The sequence below is a fragment of the Callithrix jacchus genome, chromosome 22, assembly GCF_049354715.1.
Source record: "Callithrix jacchus isolate 240 chromosome 22, calJac240_pri, whole genome shotgun sequence".
Taxonomy (NCBI): Eukaryota; Metazoa; Chordata; class Mammalia; order Primates; family Cebidae; genus Callithrix; species Callithrix jacchus.
The window spans coordinates 32,240,919-32,260,279 of NC_133523.1; the positions used below are offsets into that span (position 1 = coordinate 32,240,919).

General features: G+C 53.3%; 2 protein-coding genes across 22 annotated transcripts in view; both read left to right on the plus strand.

The window, feature by feature from the left end:
- WDR62 (WD repeat domain 62) overlaps positions 1–10,894 on the plus strand; it is a 46,156-nt gene extending 35,262 nt beyond the window's left edge. For 9 of the 21 annotated variants that reach the window (XM_078359106.1, XM_078359110.1, XM_078359096.1 and 6 more), the window contains 12 exons: positions 1,978–2,030; positions 4,255–4,473; positions 5,943–6,073; positions 6,436–6,539; positions 6,994–7,104; positions 7,346–7,483; positions 8,082–8,196; positions 8,293–8,419; positions 8,501–8,552; positions 8,685–9,326; positions 10,308–10,465; positions 10,541–10,894. In XM_078359106.1, the coding sequence (XP_078215232.1) occupies positions 1,978–2,030; positions 4,255–4,473; positions 5,943–6,073; positions 6,436–6,539; positions 6,994–7,104; positions 7,346–7,483; positions 8,082–8,196; positions 8,293–8,419; positions 8,501–8,552; positions 8,685–9,326; positions 10,308–10,465; positions 10,541–10,855 (2,165 nt within the window). In that variant the 3' untranslated portion in view covers positions 10,856–10,894. The remainder of the gene's footprint in view (positions 1–1,977; positions 2,031–4,254; positions 4,474–5,942; positions 6,074–6,435; positions 6,540–6,993; positions 7,105–7,345; positions 7,484–8,081; positions 8,197–8,292; positions 8,420–8,500; positions 8,553–8,684; positions 9,327–10,307; positions 10,466–10,540) is intronic. The other 12 variants (XM_078359111.1, XM_078359099.1, XM_035284877.3 and 9 more) reach the window with 3 other exon arrangements.
- A 5,669-nt stretch (positions 10,895–16,563) lies between these two features.
- OVOL3 (ovo like zinc finger 3) lies at positions 16,564–19,361 on the plus strand. Its single transcript, XM_003735558.6, has 4 exons — positions 16,564–16,789; positions 16,864–16,928; positions 18,414–18,618; positions 19,101–19,361. The coding sequence occupies exons 1-4, from the start codon at positions 16,696–16,698 to the stop codon at positions 19,343–19,345; spliced, it is 609 nt and encodes a 202-aa protein (XP_003735606.4). The 5' UTR covers positions 16,564–16,695; the 3' UTR covers positions 19,346–19,361.

Below are 19,361 nucleotides of genomic sequence, written 5' to 3' on the forward strand. Positions count from 1 at the left end.
GAGTGAAACTCTGTCTCAAAAAAAAAAAAAAGAAAAAAAAAAATTAGCCCGACGTGGTGCACACCTATAGTCCCAGCTACTTGGGAGACTGAGGCAGGAAGATCGTTTGAGCCCAGGAATTCAAGGTTATAGTGAGCTATGATCACACCACTGCACTCTACCCTGAACAACAGAGTGAGACCCTGTCTGTAGAAAAAGAAGGAAACTCAATAATCATATCAGTTAAGACTCTCAGTATAAAAGCAACCAGATTTAAGTCAGGAAGATAATTTTTTAGTGCCTGAAAATTTAGTAAGATTGGCTTTCAACATGGCTGGATCCAGATAGTAAGACGATGTTAAAAGGAAGGTTTTTTTTTTGTATCTTTTGGCTCTGCTTTTCTTCATATTGGCTTTGCTGACAGACAAGCTCTCCCTTTAGTAGGGGAAAAGCTACCCCCAGCAGCTACAGGTTTATAAAGCACCATAGAGAAGAAAGCACTTCTTTCCTAAACTCAAGCCATCTCAGGGTTGTGTGGCTTATGTTCCTGGTATGACATGTGCTCACTTCTAAGTCAGTTGCTGAAGCTGTCCAGGTCAGAACATGTGATCACTCCTGAGGGCAGAGACTAGTCAACGCCATCCACTCACACCACCTGACCAGGCATGTAAGATGTGTTTGAGGCTGAGTGCAGTGGGTCATGCCTATAATCCCAGCACTTGGGAAGCCACGGTGGGTGAATTGCTTGAGCTCAGGAGTTCAAGATCAGCCTGGGCAACATAGCGAAATCTCGTCTCTACAAAATATATACAAATTAGCTGGGTATAGTGGTGTGCACCTTATACCCAGCTACTCGGGGGCTGAGGCAGGAGAATTGCTTGAGACCAGCGGTTGAGGCTGCAGTGAGCTGGGTTGTGCCACTGCACTCCAGGCTGGGTGACAAAGTGGGACCCTGTCTTAATAAATGAATGAATGATGTGGTTGAAGAGGAGAGATGTTCTCTCCTGAGAATCCCCTTTAGACAGGACGCTGTTTTCCAGAAGCCTCCACAGGCTTCCTTCAGGTCCCATTGACCATGATGCATCTAGCCTCGAGAGCAACTGGGAAACAGTGATAAGCGCTGGGTGATTTTAGGGTGGGGCTGGGCTCTCCCAATAAGGGAGACAAAGGCAGGGGCTGACTGGAAGGCAGCAGCAAGGTGAGAAAACACCCTGGGAAAATCAAACGTTGCAGAGCAAGCTCATTTTCCTTGTCGCCAGCCTCATACCCAATCCAGTGTCCTCCACAGGTTGGCCGCTTTTATTCTCATGTTATGAATTCTTACAGGCCTTTTCCTATATGCTAATCTACCTCTGTGCACAGCCATGGGAGACACATCATATCACTTAGGTCATAAACTGAATTATGGCCAGGCGTGGTGGCTCAAACCTGTAATCCCAGCACTTTGGGAGGCCGAGGAGGGTGGATCATGAGGTCAAAAGATCAAGACCATCCTGGTCCAACATGGTGAAACCCCATCTCTACTAAAAATACAAAAAAAAAAAAAAAATTAGCTGGGCATGGTGGTGCGTGCCTGTAGTCCCAGCTACTCAGGAGGCTGAGGGAAGAGAATTGCCTGAACCCAGGAGGCAGAGGTTGCGGTGAGCCAAGATTGTGCCATTGCACTCTAGCCTGGGTAACAAGAGCGAAACTCTGTCTCAAAAAAAAAAGGAACCCCAAGAGTTCTCCAAACCAGTTACTGCCCCACCCTGCATTGCATTACGCTCTCCATTGCCCCCACACTTTTCCTGCCATCCTTTGTTAGTATTATGCATTTTCACCTCAGTCAGTCTTGTGAGTCAAACATGGCATCCCACAGTTTAAGTTGGCATTTCCTTGACACCCAGTGCTGTTGACCTGTGGGTTGTGATGTTGCCCCTTTGGGGACTGCCCGGTTGTGCATGTGGCCTGTTTGTTGGGCGTTTGTCCTCTTCATAGATTCCATGTGTTTCTCTCCAGATCCTCGGTGCCTGCTAACCAATGGCAAGCTGCCACTCTGGGCAAAACGGCTGGTAAGTCTTCAGGGAGAGGATCGCTCGGGCTGGCAGAGGAGAGGCCTCCCCAGTTCTGCCTTCTTCTGGAAGCCCATTTTCCTTTCCATGTCTCTCCTTGCCCTGGAGAAGCCCCGCCATCCTTGCAGGCTCAGTGAGACAGCCCTTTGTTCTTGATCAGTGCCCTGTGCCAGGCATTGTTCTGGCTGTCAGAGACACAGCAGTGAACAAGGGGAACAAAAGCCTCTCCCTTCACAGGCTCCCTCGCCCACACAGACAAGTGAGCTTTGTGAGTCTATGTCCATGGTCCCAGCTACTCAGGAGGCTGAGGTGGGAAGATCACTTGAACCCAGGAGATTGAGGCTATAGGGAGCCAAGATGGCACCATTGCACTCCAGCCTAGGCAACAGAGTGAGAGCCTGACTCAAAAAAGAGAAAAAGAACAGGGTCCTGGCATGGTGGCTCACACCTATGATCCCAACACTTTGGGAGGCCAAGACAGGTGATTGCTTGAGCCTAGGAGTTCAAGATCAGCCTGAGCAACATAGTGAGACTCCATCTCTACAAAAAATTAAAAAAAAAATTAGGCACGGTGGTGCACATCTGTAGTCCCAGCTACTCAGGAGGCTGAAGTGGGAGGATTTCTTGAGCTAGGGAGATTGTGGCTGCAGGGAGCTGAGATAGTACCACAGCACTGCAGCCTGGGCAACAGAGCCAAGACCTTGTCTCATAAAAAAATTAAAATTAGGCCAGGCGCGGTGGCTCACGCCTATAATCCCAGCACTTTGGGAGGCCAAGGCGGGTGGATCACGAGGTCAAGAGATCGAAACCATCCTGGTCAACAATGTGAAACCCCGTCTCTACTAAAAATACAAAAATTAGCTGGGCATGGTGGTGCACGCCTGTAGTCCCAGCTACTCGGGAGGCTGAGGCAGGAGAATTGCCTGAACCCAGGTGGTGGAGGTTGCAGTGAGCCGAGATCGTGCCATTGCACTCCAGCCTGGGTAACAACAGTGAAACTCCGTCTCAAAAAAAAAAAAATTTTTTTTAAAGAAAAAATAAGGAGTGTTGGGGGTGGCAGTTTTAAGTAAACAGGAAAGGCCTCACTGGGAAAATATTTGAGCAGAGTTGAAGCAAGTGAGACAGGTAGATATTGGGACGAATGTTCCAGTCATAACAGCCTGTACATGTAAAGGCCATGAGACCAGGAGTTCAAGACCAGCTTAGGCAACATAGTGAGATCCCCATCTCTACACAAAATTTAAAAATAGCCAAGCATGGTGGTACACACCCATAGTCCTAGCTACGCAGGAGGCTGAGGCAGGAGGATCACTTGAGCCCAAGAGTTGGAGACTGCAGGATCGTGCTACTACACTCCAGCTTAGATGACAGAGACATTGTCTGTTAAAAAAGAAGAAAGAAAAAGAAAAGAGAGAAAGACAATGTGGATTATAAGAGACAGAATAAGAGAGGTAAATGAAAGATGATCCCAAGGTTGGGGCCTGAGCAACGGAAAAAATTACTGAAACGGAAGGTTCTAGGAGGAGCAGGTTTGTGGGGAGGAAATGAGTTGTCAGCACGTTAACTTTGAAATACCCACCAGACATCTATACAGAGATGTAGAGCAGTCACATGTGCAATTTGGAAGTTTCAGAGAAAGGTTCAGGGCCAGGCAATCTCAGCACTTTGGGAGGCCGAAGCAGGAGGATTGCCTGAGGCCAGGGGTTTGAGACCAGCCTAGGTAACATAGTGAGAGTCCACCTCTACCAAAAAAAAAAAAAAAAAAACAAGCTCGGTGCTTTGGCTCACGCCTGTAATCCCAACACTTTGGGAGGCTGAGGTGGGTGGATCACTTGAGGTCAGGAATTTGAGACCACCCTGGTCAACCTGGCAAAACCCCATCACTACTAAAAATGCAAAAATTAACCAGGCATGGTGGTGGGCACCTGTAATCCCAGCTACTCAGGAGGCTGAGGCAGGAGAATTGCTTGAACGCAGGAGGCAGAGGTTGCAGTGAGCTGAGGTCACACCACTGCACTCCAGCCCAGGAGACAGAGCAAGACTTCGTCTCATAAAAAACCCAAAAAAACAGAGAGAAAGGTTCCAGCTGGAGATACGTATCTGGAAGTTGTTTCTGAATGGTGTTGAAAGTCAGGAGGCCAGATGGGCTGTTTGAAATGTCCATGGCGCTCCCTGCAGTGGGTGAGCACTCAGCCAGCTTCCTGACTGTCCCATATCCTTCAAGCTAGGGGATGATGATGTGCCAGATGGCTCGGCCTTCCATGCCAAGCGCAGCTACCAGCCCCACGGCCGCTGGGCAGAACGGGCCGACCAGGAGCCACTCAAGACCATTCTTGATGCCCAGGACCTGGATTGCTACTTTACCCCCATGAAGCCCGAGAATCTGGAGAACTCCGTTCTGGATTCACTGGAGCCACAGAGCCTGGCTGGCCTGCTGAGTGAGGTGTGCACTTCCACCCCAGCCTGGCCAGCAGTCCCTGTACCATGACGGCCCCAGGGCCTGGGGCCTCAGCCTGACTCCCACTCCATGGGGGAAGGGAGGATTACATGAGATGGTGAAGGGCAGAAGGGTGAGCCCCAGGTCTGGTGCACAGCAAGACTTACCAGGGCAGACAGGAGTCTTTGGAAAGTGGGTCACTTCGGGGTTAAGAGCTTAGATGCTAGAGAAGGCTTATACCCAAGTGGGGTACATTTGGGTGGATCGACCACTGGCCGTACCCATTCCCGGTTTTGTGACCTGGAGTAAGAGACTTAACCTCTCTGGGCTTCAGTTTTTTAAAAGTAGTCATAATGGGGTCAGGCAGGGGCAGTGGGTAACACCTGTAATCCCAGCATTTGGGGAGACCAAGGCAGGAGGATCATTTAAAGATCACTTGAGGAGTTCAAGGCCAGCCAGGGCAACATAGCAAGGTCCCACCTCTACAAAAATATTTTTAAAATGTGTTTGTTTTGGTTTTTTTTTTCTTATAAAAAATTTTGTTTAGGGCCAGGTGCAGTGGCTCATGCCTGTAATCCCAACACTTTGGGAGACCAATGCAGGTGGATCACGAGATCAGGAGTTTGAGACCATCCTGGCCAACTTGGTCAAACCCTGTCTCTACTAAAAATACAAAAATTAGCTGGGCATGGTGGCACACACCTGTAATCCCAGCAACTCGGGAGGCTGAGGCAGGAGAATTGCTTGAACTGGGACCCGGGAAATGGAGGCTGCAGTGAGCCGAGATCATGCCATTGCACTCCAGCCTAGGCTACAGAGCAAGACTCCGTCTTAAAAAAAAAATGTTTTTGAATGGTGATAACAATCTCTTCTGCCCCAGAGGGCTTTACAGGAATCCATGCTAAGTATAGGCCTGGGCTCTTAAAGGTTGCTTTAGCTCTTTAGCTACTTTAGCTCTTATTATACTATTTGCCAAACAAAATTCTTTTTATCCTCTTCTATAATTTTTATTTTATTGTGATATAATATATATCCAGTAACATGCACAGATCTTAGGTATATATCTTGATGAACTACTTGTGTCATTCGTATGTGTCCACTACTCTGGGTAGAATCTGGAGTGTTTTCTACCTCCTGGAAACCGGTTTCTTCTGCCCGTCCTCATCAGGTCCTCCCACCAAGATAACCAGTGTTCTGACCTCTCACCACAAACTGGGCTTCCTATTCTTGAACTTCATACAAATAGACCCGTAGAGGGTTGGGCCTCCTATTTTTGGTGCCACACCTCTTCCTTATCTGTAAAGGGACTGATAGTGCAGGGGCAGCCCAGGACAAGCTGGTCTCGAGCAGAATGTGTGGCACAGGCCCTGGGTCACAGCCTCCAGCAGCAGGTCTGCCAGCATGGTTCCTGGCACACCATTGGTGGCCCCAGGTGCCATGGCTGGCTCAGAATGTCTGTGCTATTTTCCCCATAGTCAGATAGTCCCCAGGAGGCTGGCTGTGGGCACCCCTCCTTCCTGCCCCAACAGAGGGAATCATCGAATGAAGCCAGTGAGCTCATCCTCTACACCCTGGAGGCAGAAGTGACAGTCACAGGGACAGACAGGTGGGTGTCCTTTCCTCGAAGGGAAACTTAGTTGGAGGAAGCCCCAGCTGATAGGTGCACCCTGGAAGAACTGCTCTCTGCCTTCCCACTGGGCTTGTGGGAGTGGGGACAGTTGATGTGGGGATGGGGATGGAGTCAGGCCTTAGTTCCCTGGTTCCAGGTGGGGTGCAGCGGGGGGGCCTGACCTGGGGGAAGGAGGGGACATTTGGAGGAGGCAGGGAGGCTGAGGCAGTGCTACTGCAGGAGCAACAGGTGCCTAGGGGCTCCGGGTGGGGCTGGCTGTTGAGTCTTCAGCTGGGGCTGGCTGTTGAGTCTCCAGCTGAAGTCTCTTTGTTCCCTCTCCACCCCCACTGGCACTGTAGCCAGTACTGCGGGAAGGAGGCGGAGGCCAGGCCTGGAGACCAGCAGGGCGACTCCTACCTCAGGGTGTCCTCCGTCAGCCCAAAGGATCAGAGCCCGCCTGAGGGTAAGTACAGGGCAGGTAGGGACCCTGTGATTCAGCCAGGCCTCTTTCTGGGCACCAGTGGTGAGTTTGACCCAGTCCTGAAGCTTAGAGTCTGTCGAGGAAGACACAAGTGGTCCCTGCCGCTTCCTGAGGATTCTGGGCCCAGCTCTCCACACCTGAGAGCCCAGCTCTGTTACCTCCTTGATGTGAAACTTCCCTCATCCATAAAATGGGGGTGGGTGCTCTTTTTTTTTTTTTTTTAAGAAAGAAAAAGAGGGGAAGAGAGTACAGGAGTCTTGCTTAATTGCCCAGGCTGGAATGCAATCTAAAAATAGGTATTAAAAACCTCTTTTATGCGAGTGCTCTTATCATCCCTCCTCCGGATGGAGGAATTGAGCCCAAGGAAGTATAACCCTGGCCCTGACTCACCAGAATGGTTGGGCTGTGGGCTCCTGACCCCGACTCTCTCCTTCAGACTCGGGGGAGTCAGAGGCCGACCTGGAATGCAGCTTCGTGGCCATACACTCGCCAGTTCCGCCACCGGACCCCACCCCTCGGTTTGTCACGTTGCTGCCCCATTTCCCAGGTAAGCAGGGACCAGACAAGCAGGGAACTTGCTGCCTGGGCCTGGCTTAGGGCCAGTCACAGTGTCTAAGCACAGGCCCTGCACTTGGCACCCACTGAGCCTGGAAGATGGGGATCCCTGCTTCTCAGCCTGAGGGCAACAGGGCAGGGATGGGTGGGCCCGCTTTCTCCATTTCAGGTGGCGTCTGCCATGACTCATGGTGTTGGCGGCTCCTCTTGTCCCTCCCCTCCTTCCCTGTCAGGATACACAGGTCCCACAGAAGATGAGCTGTCCCTGCCTGAGGGACCCAGCGTCCCCAGCAGCTCCCTACCCCAGACTCCCGAGCAGGAGAAGTTCCTCCGCCATCACTTTGAGACGCTGACTGAGTCCCCCTGCAGAGGTAGGGCCCTGCCTCACCCGAACCCGCTAAGGCTATCTGTGCAGCCTGGGCACAGCATTGGCATCCCTGGAGTCGGCTCCCCAGCAGGGCCAGGAAGGTGGGTGGACAGTACCTGCTTCTTTGATCTTTTTTTCCTTCTTTTTTTTTTTTGAGACTGAGTCTCCCTCTGTATCCAGGCTGGAGTGCAGTGGTGCGACCTTGGCTCACTGTAACCTCCGACTCCCTGGTTCAAGCGATTCTCCTGCCTCACCCTTCCAAGTAGCTGGGATTACAGGCACCCACCATCAGACCCAGCTAATTTTTTGTATTTTTAGCAGAAAAGGGATTTCACCATGTGGGACAGGCTGGTCTCAAACTCTTGGCCTCAGGTGATCTGCCCACCCTGGCCTCCCAAAGTGCTGGGATTACAGGTGTGATCCACCGTGCCTATTGCCCTGCTTCAGTCTTGACCTGAGCCTCACGATGCTTCCTCACCTGCTGCACCTGCTCCTGGGACACGTACCGTGTCTGTACATAAGGGTTTCTAGGGATTGCCCTGCTGGGCTGTGGGCTGACCTGGGGCTGGGGCTGCTCAGTGGGAGGGGTTATTTTCTCCTAGAGCTCTTCCCCACAGCCCTGGGAGACACGGAGGCCTCTGAGGCTGAGGACTACTACTTCAACCCGCGCCTAAGCATCTCCACGCAGTTCCTCTCCAGCCACCAGAAGGCATCCAGGTAGAAGCTGGTGAACTCTGCCCACCCTCTGGCTTCCTTGACAGCCCTCCGAGGTGGGCTGAGTGAGAATCATCCCCTGTGCTCCTCTCCCCACAGGTTCACCCATACCTTTCCTTCTCGAGCAACCCAGCACCTTGTGAAACCTCCGGAGGTCAAGCCCACAGACCGAGGTAGAAGCCAACCCAAAGCAGGTACTGGCTACACCTCCCAAGACGGGACTCACGTGAGTATTGGGGCCATCTCCCTTAGGACACGGGGCTGGAAATCCTGAGGCCTTGTCCTCACCTCAGAGCTGTACCTGCAGGTCCTCGCTGCAGGGAAGGTGCAGGAGACCCTGGAGGCCTGGCGCCCACCACGTGAGTGCCCCAGCCCCAGACAGACAGCCCGGGGTTTCTCGGCAAGTGGCCAGATGTCCAGCCGAGCTGTGGGGTGGGGCCCTGGGCGTCAGCTCTGCAAAGGTGAGTCAGTGCCATCTGCTTTCGTTGCAGCCCCCTGCCTTACGGGCCCGGTGCCCTGTGTCCCTGCGTCCTCCGTGCTGCCCACAGACGGGAAGCTCCCAACGCCCACATCTGCACCCACCCTAGGCCTGGCTCAGGGTGTCCATGCCCCCTCCACCTGCTCCTACATGGAGGCCCCCGCCAACTCCCATGCCAGGATATCACGCAGCATCTCCCTCGGGGACAGCAAGGGCCCTATCGTGGAGGAGTTGGCCCGGCCCCTCTGTAGGCCGTCATCCGTGGGGGACCTGGCCTCCCTGGGCCAGGAGCTTCAGACCACCACCACCACGGTGACACCCAATTTGGACAGTGAGAGCCAAGAGCCTGCTCTGCACTCCTGGGGTAACCATGAGGCTCGGGCCAACCTGAGACTGACTCTGTCAAGTGTCTGTGATGAGCTCCTGCTGCCCCCCGTCGATGCCCAGCCTGATGTCACAGTCCCAGGCACAGCGAGTTTCTCAGCCCCTAACCCTGTAGACGGGAGCACCCTGAGGCTCCATGGCCCTGCCTTTCTCCCAAGTCTCCCAGCCTCTGAGTCCCCTGGACTTCCTGCCCACCCCAGTAGCCCCCAGCTTCCAGAGGCCGGACCTGGCGTCCCTGGCAGCACTGCCTCTGTCCTGGAGCCCACCTCTGGTGAGTATAGCCTTGGAACTAGTACTGTCTCCCCTAAGCTCATCCCATGTGCTAGTTGGCTGAGCTCCAAAGGTCGACACTTGATCTGGCCACAGGGACTGTGCCTTTCATTCATTCATTTATTACCTTAAATTTTTTTTTTTTTTTTTTTTCTGAGACTGAGTCTTGCTCTGTTGCCCAGACTGATCTCGACTCACTGCAACCTCCGCCTCCCAGGTTCATGCAATTCTCCTGCCTCAGCCGCTTGAGTAGGTGGGATTACAGGCGTGCACTACCATGCCGGGGTAATTTTTGCATTTCTAGTGGAGATGGGATTTCATCATGTTGGTCAGGCTGGTCTTGAACTCCTGACCTCAAGTGATCCACCTGCCTCAGATTCCCAAAGTGCTAGGATTACAGGCGTGAGTGACCACACCCAGTTATTTATATTGACTGCCACAGACCGGTGCGAGGTGCTTGCCCAGTGGGGCCCAGCTGTGCCCCAGGGAGGAGCCAGCCCCTCTTCCCTGCCCCCGGTCAGTGCCTGAGAACTCACTGGGGCTGCTGTGATCACCATGCACCTACCTTGCCCAGCAGCCCACGCTTTGCTACATTTATAAACATTTAACGAGCTTTATGTGCTGGGCTTTGCGCTAGACCCTGGGACATGGAACATGGTGGTAAAAAAACAGAATTGACATCTTCATGGGGTAGTTCCCAGACTAGATCTTTAAGGAAAGCAACGTGCTCAGGAGGGACAGAGGAAGGCGAGGGAGTGCGAGGTGCGGACAGGAGTTGTGATTGTAAACCAGAGATTGAGAAAAGGCTTCAGGGAGGAGGCTGCATTGGAGCAGAGACCTGTAGGAAGGAAGGGGAGGGAGCCTTGGGGACTCAGAGAAGTGTTCCAGACAGAAGGACAGCATGGAGTCCACCCAGCCACCCTGGCCGCTCAACACCAGTGGAATGCAGCTCATCTTGCTCATTCCCTCCTCTCTACCCCAGGTGCACTCGGTCTGATCGAGGGCAGCCCTGCCTGCTGGAGTGAGCCCTGGGTGCCGGCTGAAGCCCTGCCCCCATCCCCCTTTGAGCTGAGCAGGGTGGGGAACATCTTGCACAGGCTGCAGACAGCCTTCCAAGAAGCCCTCGACCTTTACCATGTGGTGAGCCAAGCCCCAGGGTTGGGAAAGGGTTGAGGGGGCTCTTGGGACCACCTGGCCTTGGTGGCCCCTGACAAGGATGGCATCCCTTGCAGTTGGCCTCCAGTGACCAGGTGGACACCAGGCAGCAGCAGGCACAGAATGAGCTGGTCTCCACCTTCCTGTGGATCCACAGCCAACTGGAGGCCAACTGCCTGGTGGGGACCAGTGTGGCCCCAGCCCAGGCCCTGCCTAGCCCAGGCCCCCCCTCCCCACCGACACTGTACCCCCTGGCCAGCCCAGATCTGCAGGCCCTGCTGGAACACTACTCAGAGCTGCTGGTGCAAGCCGTGCGGAGGAAGGCACGGGGGCACTGAGGGTGCAGCCCCTCTACCGCAGCCCTGCTGCTTCTGAGGACTTAGGTATTTTACGTGAATAAACTGACAGCTTGGAGGAATGGTTCCTGGTGCCTATTTGGGCCTATCCACAAAGCTGTCTTCAGGTGGAAGTGGGGAGGGAGGGTAGAGGGTGATGCCCAGTGGACTCGAGTCTGTCAGTGGGAGGGAACATGGGACCAGCGTTCCTAAGAAGTTCAGGAACTACAGCCATGACCTCAGGACCAGTCCTCCCACACTGCCCACAGAGTTGCCACAGACCGGTGCAAGGTGCTTGCCCAGTGGGGCCCAGCTGTGCCCCAGGGAGGAGCCAGCCCCTCTTCCCTGCCCCCGGTCAGTGCCTGAGAACTCACTGGGGCTGCTGTGATGATCATGCACCTACCTTGCCCAGCAGCCCATGCTTTGCCACATCATGGCTCAGGGCCTCTGGGCCAAGCCCATACCACATCCCACAAGGGAAACTAAGAACACATGAGCAGGCTTGCCCAAGCTAGGTATGGTGGCCTGCACCTGTAATCCTGGCTACTCCGGAGGCTGATTTGGGAGAATCACTTGAGGCCAGGAGTTTGATACCTCCTGATTCCATGACATGACACACATCATGACCAATCTTGAAGTTCAAAACATTCAGCCAGGTGCGGTGGCTCACGCCTATAATCCCAGCACTTTGGGAGGCCGAGGTAGGTGGATCACCTGAGATCAGGAATTTGAGACCAGCTTGGCCAACATGGCAAAACCCCATTTCTACTAACAATACAAAAATTAGCTGGGAGTGGTTGGCACACACCTATAGTCTCAGCTACTCAGGAGGCTAAGACAGGAGAATCACTTGAACCCAGGAGGCAGAGGCTGCAGTGAGCCGAGATCATGCCGTCATTATAGTCCAACCTGGGTGTCAGCAAGTCTCAAAAGAAAAAATCCTGCCAGTTCCCACCCAGATACCAGGGAGGATCATCAGTCAGCACGTCTGCCCTCTTGGCCACTCACCTTCTTTAGAGAAACAGACACAGGAATTAGAGTTCTATCTGTAATGCTAGGTAGGGTGGGGAGATTCATTGCTGGTGAAGGGTCAAGGAAAGCCTTTTTGAGGTGACATCTGGGCTGAAGCTTGATAGAGGACATCTCAGGAACACGTCCAGGCCAACAGCACAGCCAGTGTACAGGCCCTGTGGTGACCACATGTGTGTGTGGAGGGAAGAGCAGCGAAGCCAGGATGGCTGGAACAGAGGGAGCGAAGGGAGGGCAGGAGATGAGGTGTGAGGAGGAGCGGGGCCTCACTGGGCAGGGCCTTGTTGCTTCATGACATTTAAGTCCAAGGAACATCCAGAACAGGTTTTTTTGTTTGTTCTGAGTCTCTGCTCTTAATGTTTGGGGTGATGCCCAGTGTTGCTTATTTCTCACAACTCTTCCCTGCCTCAGGGAGCCCAAGCCCACAGACCACCCCAAGACTTTATAGCAAGACTATAAACCCACCTGCCTAGTTCAGCCACCATTGCCCAAAACCTTTGCCAACATCCCTGGGTAAAGCTTAGTGTCCAGCCTCTACACCCAGGAGACCACCTTGGGCCTCTGTCGCTCATGGAATTACCCTCCCTTCCAACCTGTGTCATAATAAAGCCTTCTGCTCCAAGTAGTAAACACCTGGTTTTCAGGGCCCAAGGTGGAGTGACATTGGTTACTCTTGATGTCATCATGCACGTGGCGTCTTCCTCTCCTGCTCTGTCATCCTCTGAGAGCAACTTGCAGTCTCCAGCTTATGGCCTCATGGTTGCAACACAGCTGCTGTAGCACCCAGCAGCACACCCTCAGGTGGTGTCTCCATTTCACAATTGTTGGCTTTCCTGCAACCCTGACTGCGATGCCTGGCACAGGCCTGGCAGCACAGGACGGAGGAGCTGTCCTGATGGTACTGCTACAGGGAGGCCAAGGGTACATGTGGAGTGCAGAGGGCTCAGAGATGGTGACAGCAGGAGAGAAAGAGGCCAGGCGCACGATGCCATCAAGAGTAACCAACTATCCATCCTTTCAGCGTGGGCCCTGTAAGCCAGGCGTTCACTCCTTAGAGCGGAAGGCTTTAGTATAATACAGACTGGAAGGAAGGGTAATTCTATGAGGGACTGAGGTCTAAGTTATTGGTCCCAGCTGCTGGGTGGCCTGGGCCAACCAGGAGTAAAAGGCACAGAGCAGGGCTCCCCTGAGGGCAGCAGGAAGGAAGTGCAGGTCCTTCCCAGGGGTCTCCACTTCAGCTGAGTCCCAGGCAACAGGAATGGAGGAGATTGCTTTGATGTCCAGGACAGGAAAGATGGTCCAAACACATCAAAGCAATCTCCATTCCTGTTGCCTCAGCAAGAAAGGCAAGTGGGTTGGTAACTAGAGAGGTTCCAGCATGTCCGCCACTTCCCTCTTCCAAATGCCAAGCTCTGTCCTGGAAGGATCATACTTTCTCCTTGGGCAAACAACCTGGTTAAAAGCCACTGCCGGTGGTGGAGTGTGTGTGCATGTGGTTTGTGAGATGACAGGGTCCCAGGAGGAAGATGACAGCAGTGCTTAGATGGGATATTCCAAAGAGTTTAACCAAGGGATCATTTGCAGAGGAGCGGCAGGGACTGGGAAACCACCAGGGCTGGTGCAGAACGCCAGGACTGGCACTGCGAAGCTGTTACTACCCCTAGGCTACCAGGCACAAGGAGAAGGAATAACTCAAAAGAGCAAATCCCAGGGAGAGGGTAGTGCTGAGGGAGCTGTGGCCCTGACTCCCACACAGGAGGGAGTGGGAATCAACACCCTGACCTTACTCCCCTCCTGCAGGGCACCCCATGGTCCAAATCCTACTCAAAGCCAGATTGCATAGAAGCCCAGGTGACCCTGCCTCCCAGTCAAACTCCTAGGCCATGGAGCAGGGTGGAACAGGACTGAGAGGGTTCCTGGTAGTGGGCATGGAGAACTGGGTCCCTGGAAGGAAAACAATTCACCTTTCACTGCAACTCCCCCGCTGCATGCACCCCCACATCTACCCTTGGCCTCCCCATGGCAGTACCATCAGGACAGCTCCTTGGTCCTGCGCTGCCAGGCCTGTGCCAGGCATCCCAATCAGGGCTGCAGGAAAACCAACAATGGCAAAATGGAGACACCACCTGAAACCCCATTTTGCAGATGACCCAACTGAGGCCTAGATGCTTGCCCAGAGAAGGGGTTCCTAGGCAGAACGGGGTAGCTCACTCCTGTAATCCCAACACTGGGAGGCCAAGGCAGGCAGACAGTTTGAGCTCAGGAGCTTGAAACCAGCCCTAGGCAACCTAGCAAGACTCTGTCTCTACAAAAAATGTTTAAATTAGCTGGGTATGGTGGTGCATGCCTGTAGTCTCAGCTACTCAGGAGGCTGATGTGGGAAGATCGCTTGAGCTCAGGAGCTTGAGGCTGCAGTGAGCTGTGTTCACTCCACTCCAGCCTGGGTGACAAAGCAAGGCCCTGTCTCAAAAAAAAAAAAAAAAAAAAAAATGCCTTCCTAACCACTCCCTGCTTATATGTCTGCCACATGCCAGGCCTCGTGTGCTAAGCATTCTCTCCATGGATCTCTACATGGATCTTCAGTACAAACCAGGAAGAGGGAGACTCCTTAGTCTCGTTTTCCAGATGCAGAAACTGAGGCTCAAGGAGGAGTGACTTACCATGGGTCCTCCAGAGAGCAAGTGGCAATGCGTGGCCAGCAGATCCTCAGCATTGTCACCCTTGCTTCCCTAAATGAATTGGCACAACTCTCAGGCAATGTGAAGAAATGAAGAAACTCTCCCCTCACCCTCAAGCTTTGTACAGAGTCCCCCTCTGACTAGAACACCCTACCCTTTCATCTGAAACCTCTTCTTTCAGGGCTTATCCAGGAAGCCATTCTTGTACCCCTAGACTGCATCAGGAGCAGGGTGCATTCTTGCACCCCTAGACTGTCCGTGTCCCCAGGACCCCTTGTTTTCTCCATCATGGCTGGGTCTCTGCTTCACTTGCCCCTCACTGGCTTGGTCACTCTGGGCTGTCACTGGTGTGTCTCCTTCATGGACTTATGCAATCAATAAGCTAGGTCTAAAGCCTAGAAAATTGTTGAGTTGTCCAGCTGTGGTGGCTCACGCCTGCCATCCCAACACTTTAGGAGGCCGAGGCAGATGGATCACTTGAGGTCAGGAGTTCGAGACCAGCCTAGCAAACGTGGTGAAACCCAGTCTTTATCAAAAATACAAAAATTAGCAAGGCGTGGTGGCACGTGCCTATCGTCCCAGCTACTTGGGGGGCTAAGGCAGAAGAACCACTTGAACCTGGGAGGCAGAGGCTGCAGTGAGCAGAGATTGCACTACTGTACTACAGCACTCCAGCCTGGGTGACAGAGTGAGAATCTGTCTCAAAACAAAACAAAATAATGGCTGGGTGCAGTGGCTCATGCCTGTAATCCCAGCACTTTGGGAGGCCAAGACGGGCAGATCACCTGAAGTCAGGAGTTCAAGACCAGCCTAGCCAACATAGTGAAACCCCATCTCTACTAAAAATACAAAAAATTAGCTGGGCGGGGTGGTGGGTGCCTGTAATCCCAGCTACTTGGGAGGCTGAGGCAGGAGAATCGCTTGAACCCATGAGGCACAGGTTGCAGTGAGTCAACATTGTGCCATTGCACTCCAGCCTGGTCAATGAGTGAAATGCCACCTCAAAATAAATAAATTAATTAAAATAAATTTTAAAAACAGAGCTTGAATTGCTTCTTAGCCTTTTGGCTAACAATCAAGTGTAGAACAGAGCTTGGCCAATGTGCTGGGGTAGGGTCCTGGGAGCCCCTGGCTGTGTCAAGAGACCCCCTTTGGGCTGGGCAAGGTGGCTCACACCTGAAATCACTGCACTTTGGGAGGCAGAGGCGGGTGGATCACTTGAGGTCAGGAGTTCAAGACCAGCCTGGCCAACATGGTGAAACCCCATCTCTACCAAAAATACAAAAATTAGCTGGGTGTGGTAGCGCATGCCAATAGTACCAGCTACTTGAGAGGCTGAGGCAGGAGAATTGCTTGAACCTGGGAGGTGGAGGTTCCAGTGAGCCATGATCTCGCCACTGCACTTCAGCCTGGGCTTCAAGAGCGAAACTCCATCTCAAAAAAAAAAAATTCCCACCTTTTACTTTCCAGACTGTGGGAAGGAGGAGTGTTGTACCAGGCATTCACTAGGAGCTATTATTTTGCTATTATTAACAAACTAGAATTTTAGTGCCTGCTACACCTGAATAGTGCTTCTGGCTGAATGTTAGCCCTGGGAGTCTGAAGATCAGAGAGGTGAGGTGTCCTGCCTGAGGATGCACAGCCTAGATCCTCATTTTGCCCTGATCTATCCAGATCTGGTGTCTTCCCTGTACCCTATAGAGCAGGGCAATCACAGCAGGGGGGCCCTTCTGTGTCCTCAGACAGCTGCTGTGATTTGAATAACCAGGCAGGCTGCTGGTTGTGCCCTGGTGACTGATTTGCCTGGCAAACAGACCCTCAACCCCTGGGAGACACTCGGCCCCCCCTGGGGCCATGCTTCCTCTCTCCATCCCCAAGAGCTCCCCAGGCCTGGTCTCCCCTTTCCTGGCCCTGCTTGGTGGTCCTAGTGCTTGTTCACCTCTAAAAACTGGACAGTTCCCTCTGAAACCTGGGAGAAGACTGCAGGTCCCCAGGCAGGGGTAACCCAAGCCAACTTAGTCTGCTCCCAGGGCCAGTCAGGAAATTTGCATGAAGAGAATGAGGCTCCTCTGAGGCTTCCCCTCCTTTCCTACCAGGGATAGTCATCCTGGGGCTGAGGTCTGACAGCAGGTAGAAGAGGCAGCCCCTGCGCGTGGAGAGCCTTCCTGAGGGGATGCCCCGTGCCTTCCTGGTCAGGAGTCGGCGTCCACAGCCACCCAACTGGGGCCACCTGCCTGACCAGCTCCGGGGAGATGCCTATATCCCAGGTGGGTCCCTCACCGTCCCTGGAGGTAAGGAGCAGGGGAGATGCAAAGCATCACCATTCAGCTTCTCTCCTCAGATTGCAGCAGCCTGGGGGGGCCACTGGCGCAAGAGTCATCCAGTGTCAGGGATCCATGGGCAGCGGTGAGTGTGGAGCTGGCCACAAAGCCAGCTGTTTCACCCCTGCCTGCTCTCAGCCTTAATGAAGCTGATGGCCTCTTCCTCCCCAGTCCCATCTGCACAAGCCCTCATGCCTCAGGACCTGTCCGCCTCTGCTTCTCTCTGTTGGGAATGCCTCTCCTTTCCTAGTATTGAGCTCTCTACTGTTAGGTCCCACCCTAGGCAACTAACAGGGTGGGCAGCCACAGGGATCTCTCTGTCCAGCAGGGCAGAACAAGATTCAGCCCCACATGTGGATGATCTGCCTTATGTCAGAACATGGCAGAAGGTGACAAAAGTGTGATGGGAGATAAGGGCTATTTCAGCTGTGCACACATTAGAGGAAGGAAAGCGCCAGCTGGAATGTTAGTGTATGTTCACAAGAGCCAGGCACTATTCCAAACATGGGGTTTTATGTTCAGCAGGAATAAGACAAAAATTCACAAATGATGGAGTTTGTATTTTGGTGGGGGCTGCAGGTACAGACAATAAAATTAGCCAGGTGTGGTGGCTCACACCTGTAATCCCAGCACTTTGGGAGGCCAAGGCAGGCGGATCACTTGGGGTCAGGAGTTCGAGACCAGCCTGGCCGTGCTGTAATTTTAGTCTCTACTAAAATTACAAAAAGTAGCCAGGCGTGGTGGCATGTGCCTGTAATCCCAGCTACTTGGGAGGCTGAGGCAGGAGAATCTCTTGAACCTGGGAGGGGGAGGCTGCAGTACACCGAGATTGTGCCACTACACTCCAGCCTGGGCAATAGAGTGAGACTCTGTTCCAAAAAAAAAAAAATACAAAAATTAGCCAGGCGTGATAGCATACACCTGTAACTCCAGCTCCTCAGGAGGCTGAGACAGGAGAATCAATTGAACCTGGAGGCAGGGGTTGCAGTGAGCTGACATTGTGCCACTGCATTCCAGCCTGGGCAACACAGTGAGACTCCATCTCAAAAAAAAAAAAAAAAAGACAATAAAATTAGAAAAGTAGGCCAGGCATAGTGGCTCACGCCTGTAATCCCAGCACTTCACAAGGCCAAGGTGGGTGGATTGCTTGAGGTCAGGAGTTAAGAGACCAGCCTGGCCAACATGGTGAAACCCTATCTTTGTGACAAATACAAAAATTAGCTGGGCATGGTGGTCTATGCCTGTAATCCCAGCTACTGGGGAGGATGAGGCACAAGAATCACTTGCACCGGGGAGGTGGAGGTTGCAGTGAGCTGAGATCGAGATCACAGCACTGACCTCCAGCCTGGGTGACAGAGCAAGACTCAAATAAAAAGTTCATGTCACATTGGAAGATGGGACCTGGCATGGAGAAGGGGGAAGGCCCTAGAGATTGGCAGGTACACCCGCTAATCACTGTCTCCACCTTCCTAAATCCTCTATGGCTCTGGGCACTCGGTACTCATTTGCAGAGTAACGAAGGGTGGGCAGGGTCCAATCATAGGGGCTAACAACTCCCACATCCCTCCAGCAGCCCACACAGGGCAACCTGACCTCTGCTCCCAGGGGCCCAGGGATGCTGGGCTGCCCACTCTGCCCTAAGGCCTTCCCTCTGCAGCGCATGCTGACGCGGCACCTCAAGTGCCACAGTCCTGTGCGCCGCCACCTGTGCCGCTGTTGTGGCAAGGGCTTTCATGACGCCTTCGATCTCAAGCGCCACATGAGGACTCACACTGGTGAGCAGTGATAGGAATAGGAAAAAGCTGCTGGGCCCAAGGCAGGGATGGAAGGAAATGGAGAGAGGTACTGGGATGTGGAGTGTCCAGGGTTTGTGTATGTGGGGCGTGGGGACTCCAGACATAATGTCCCTCGGACCCCAGCAGGTGGGTGTAAGGTGGCACCAAGATAGGGGCATGGCAAGGGACGCAGAGTGCAGACGGATGTGGGTTATATGATTCAGGCTCCAGATCCGAGGGCAAGGGAAGGCCTCTCTGTCCCCCAGGAGAGGGAACATCCTGTGAATGAGGGTGGGGAAACAGGTGTCTGGCCCACGTCTGCACTGGGTGTGGTCAGCATATGGTGGGTCATGGGTGGAAGAATCTGAAGAGCTTAGAATAGGGACTGGAAATGCTCAATGCTGTAAAACAGGTGGGGGTGCTTTAGTCCAGAGCCCATTGCCCTTTCTGTCCAGCCCTCCCCTCTGTGCCCATCTGTGCAGGGATCCGGCCTTTCCGCTGTAGTGCTTGCGGCAAAGCATTTACGCAGCGCTGCTCCCTGGAAGCTCACCTTGCTAAGGTGCATGGGCAGCCAGCCAGCTACGCTTACCGTGAGCGCCGCGAGAAGCTGCACGTGTGCGAGGACTGCGGTTTCACCAGCTCCCGGCCGGAGGCCTACGCACAGCACCGTGCCCTGCATCGCGCAGCCGGATACGTGGTGCCAGTGTCCTCCCCACGAGGCAAATAAATACAGGAAACTCGCA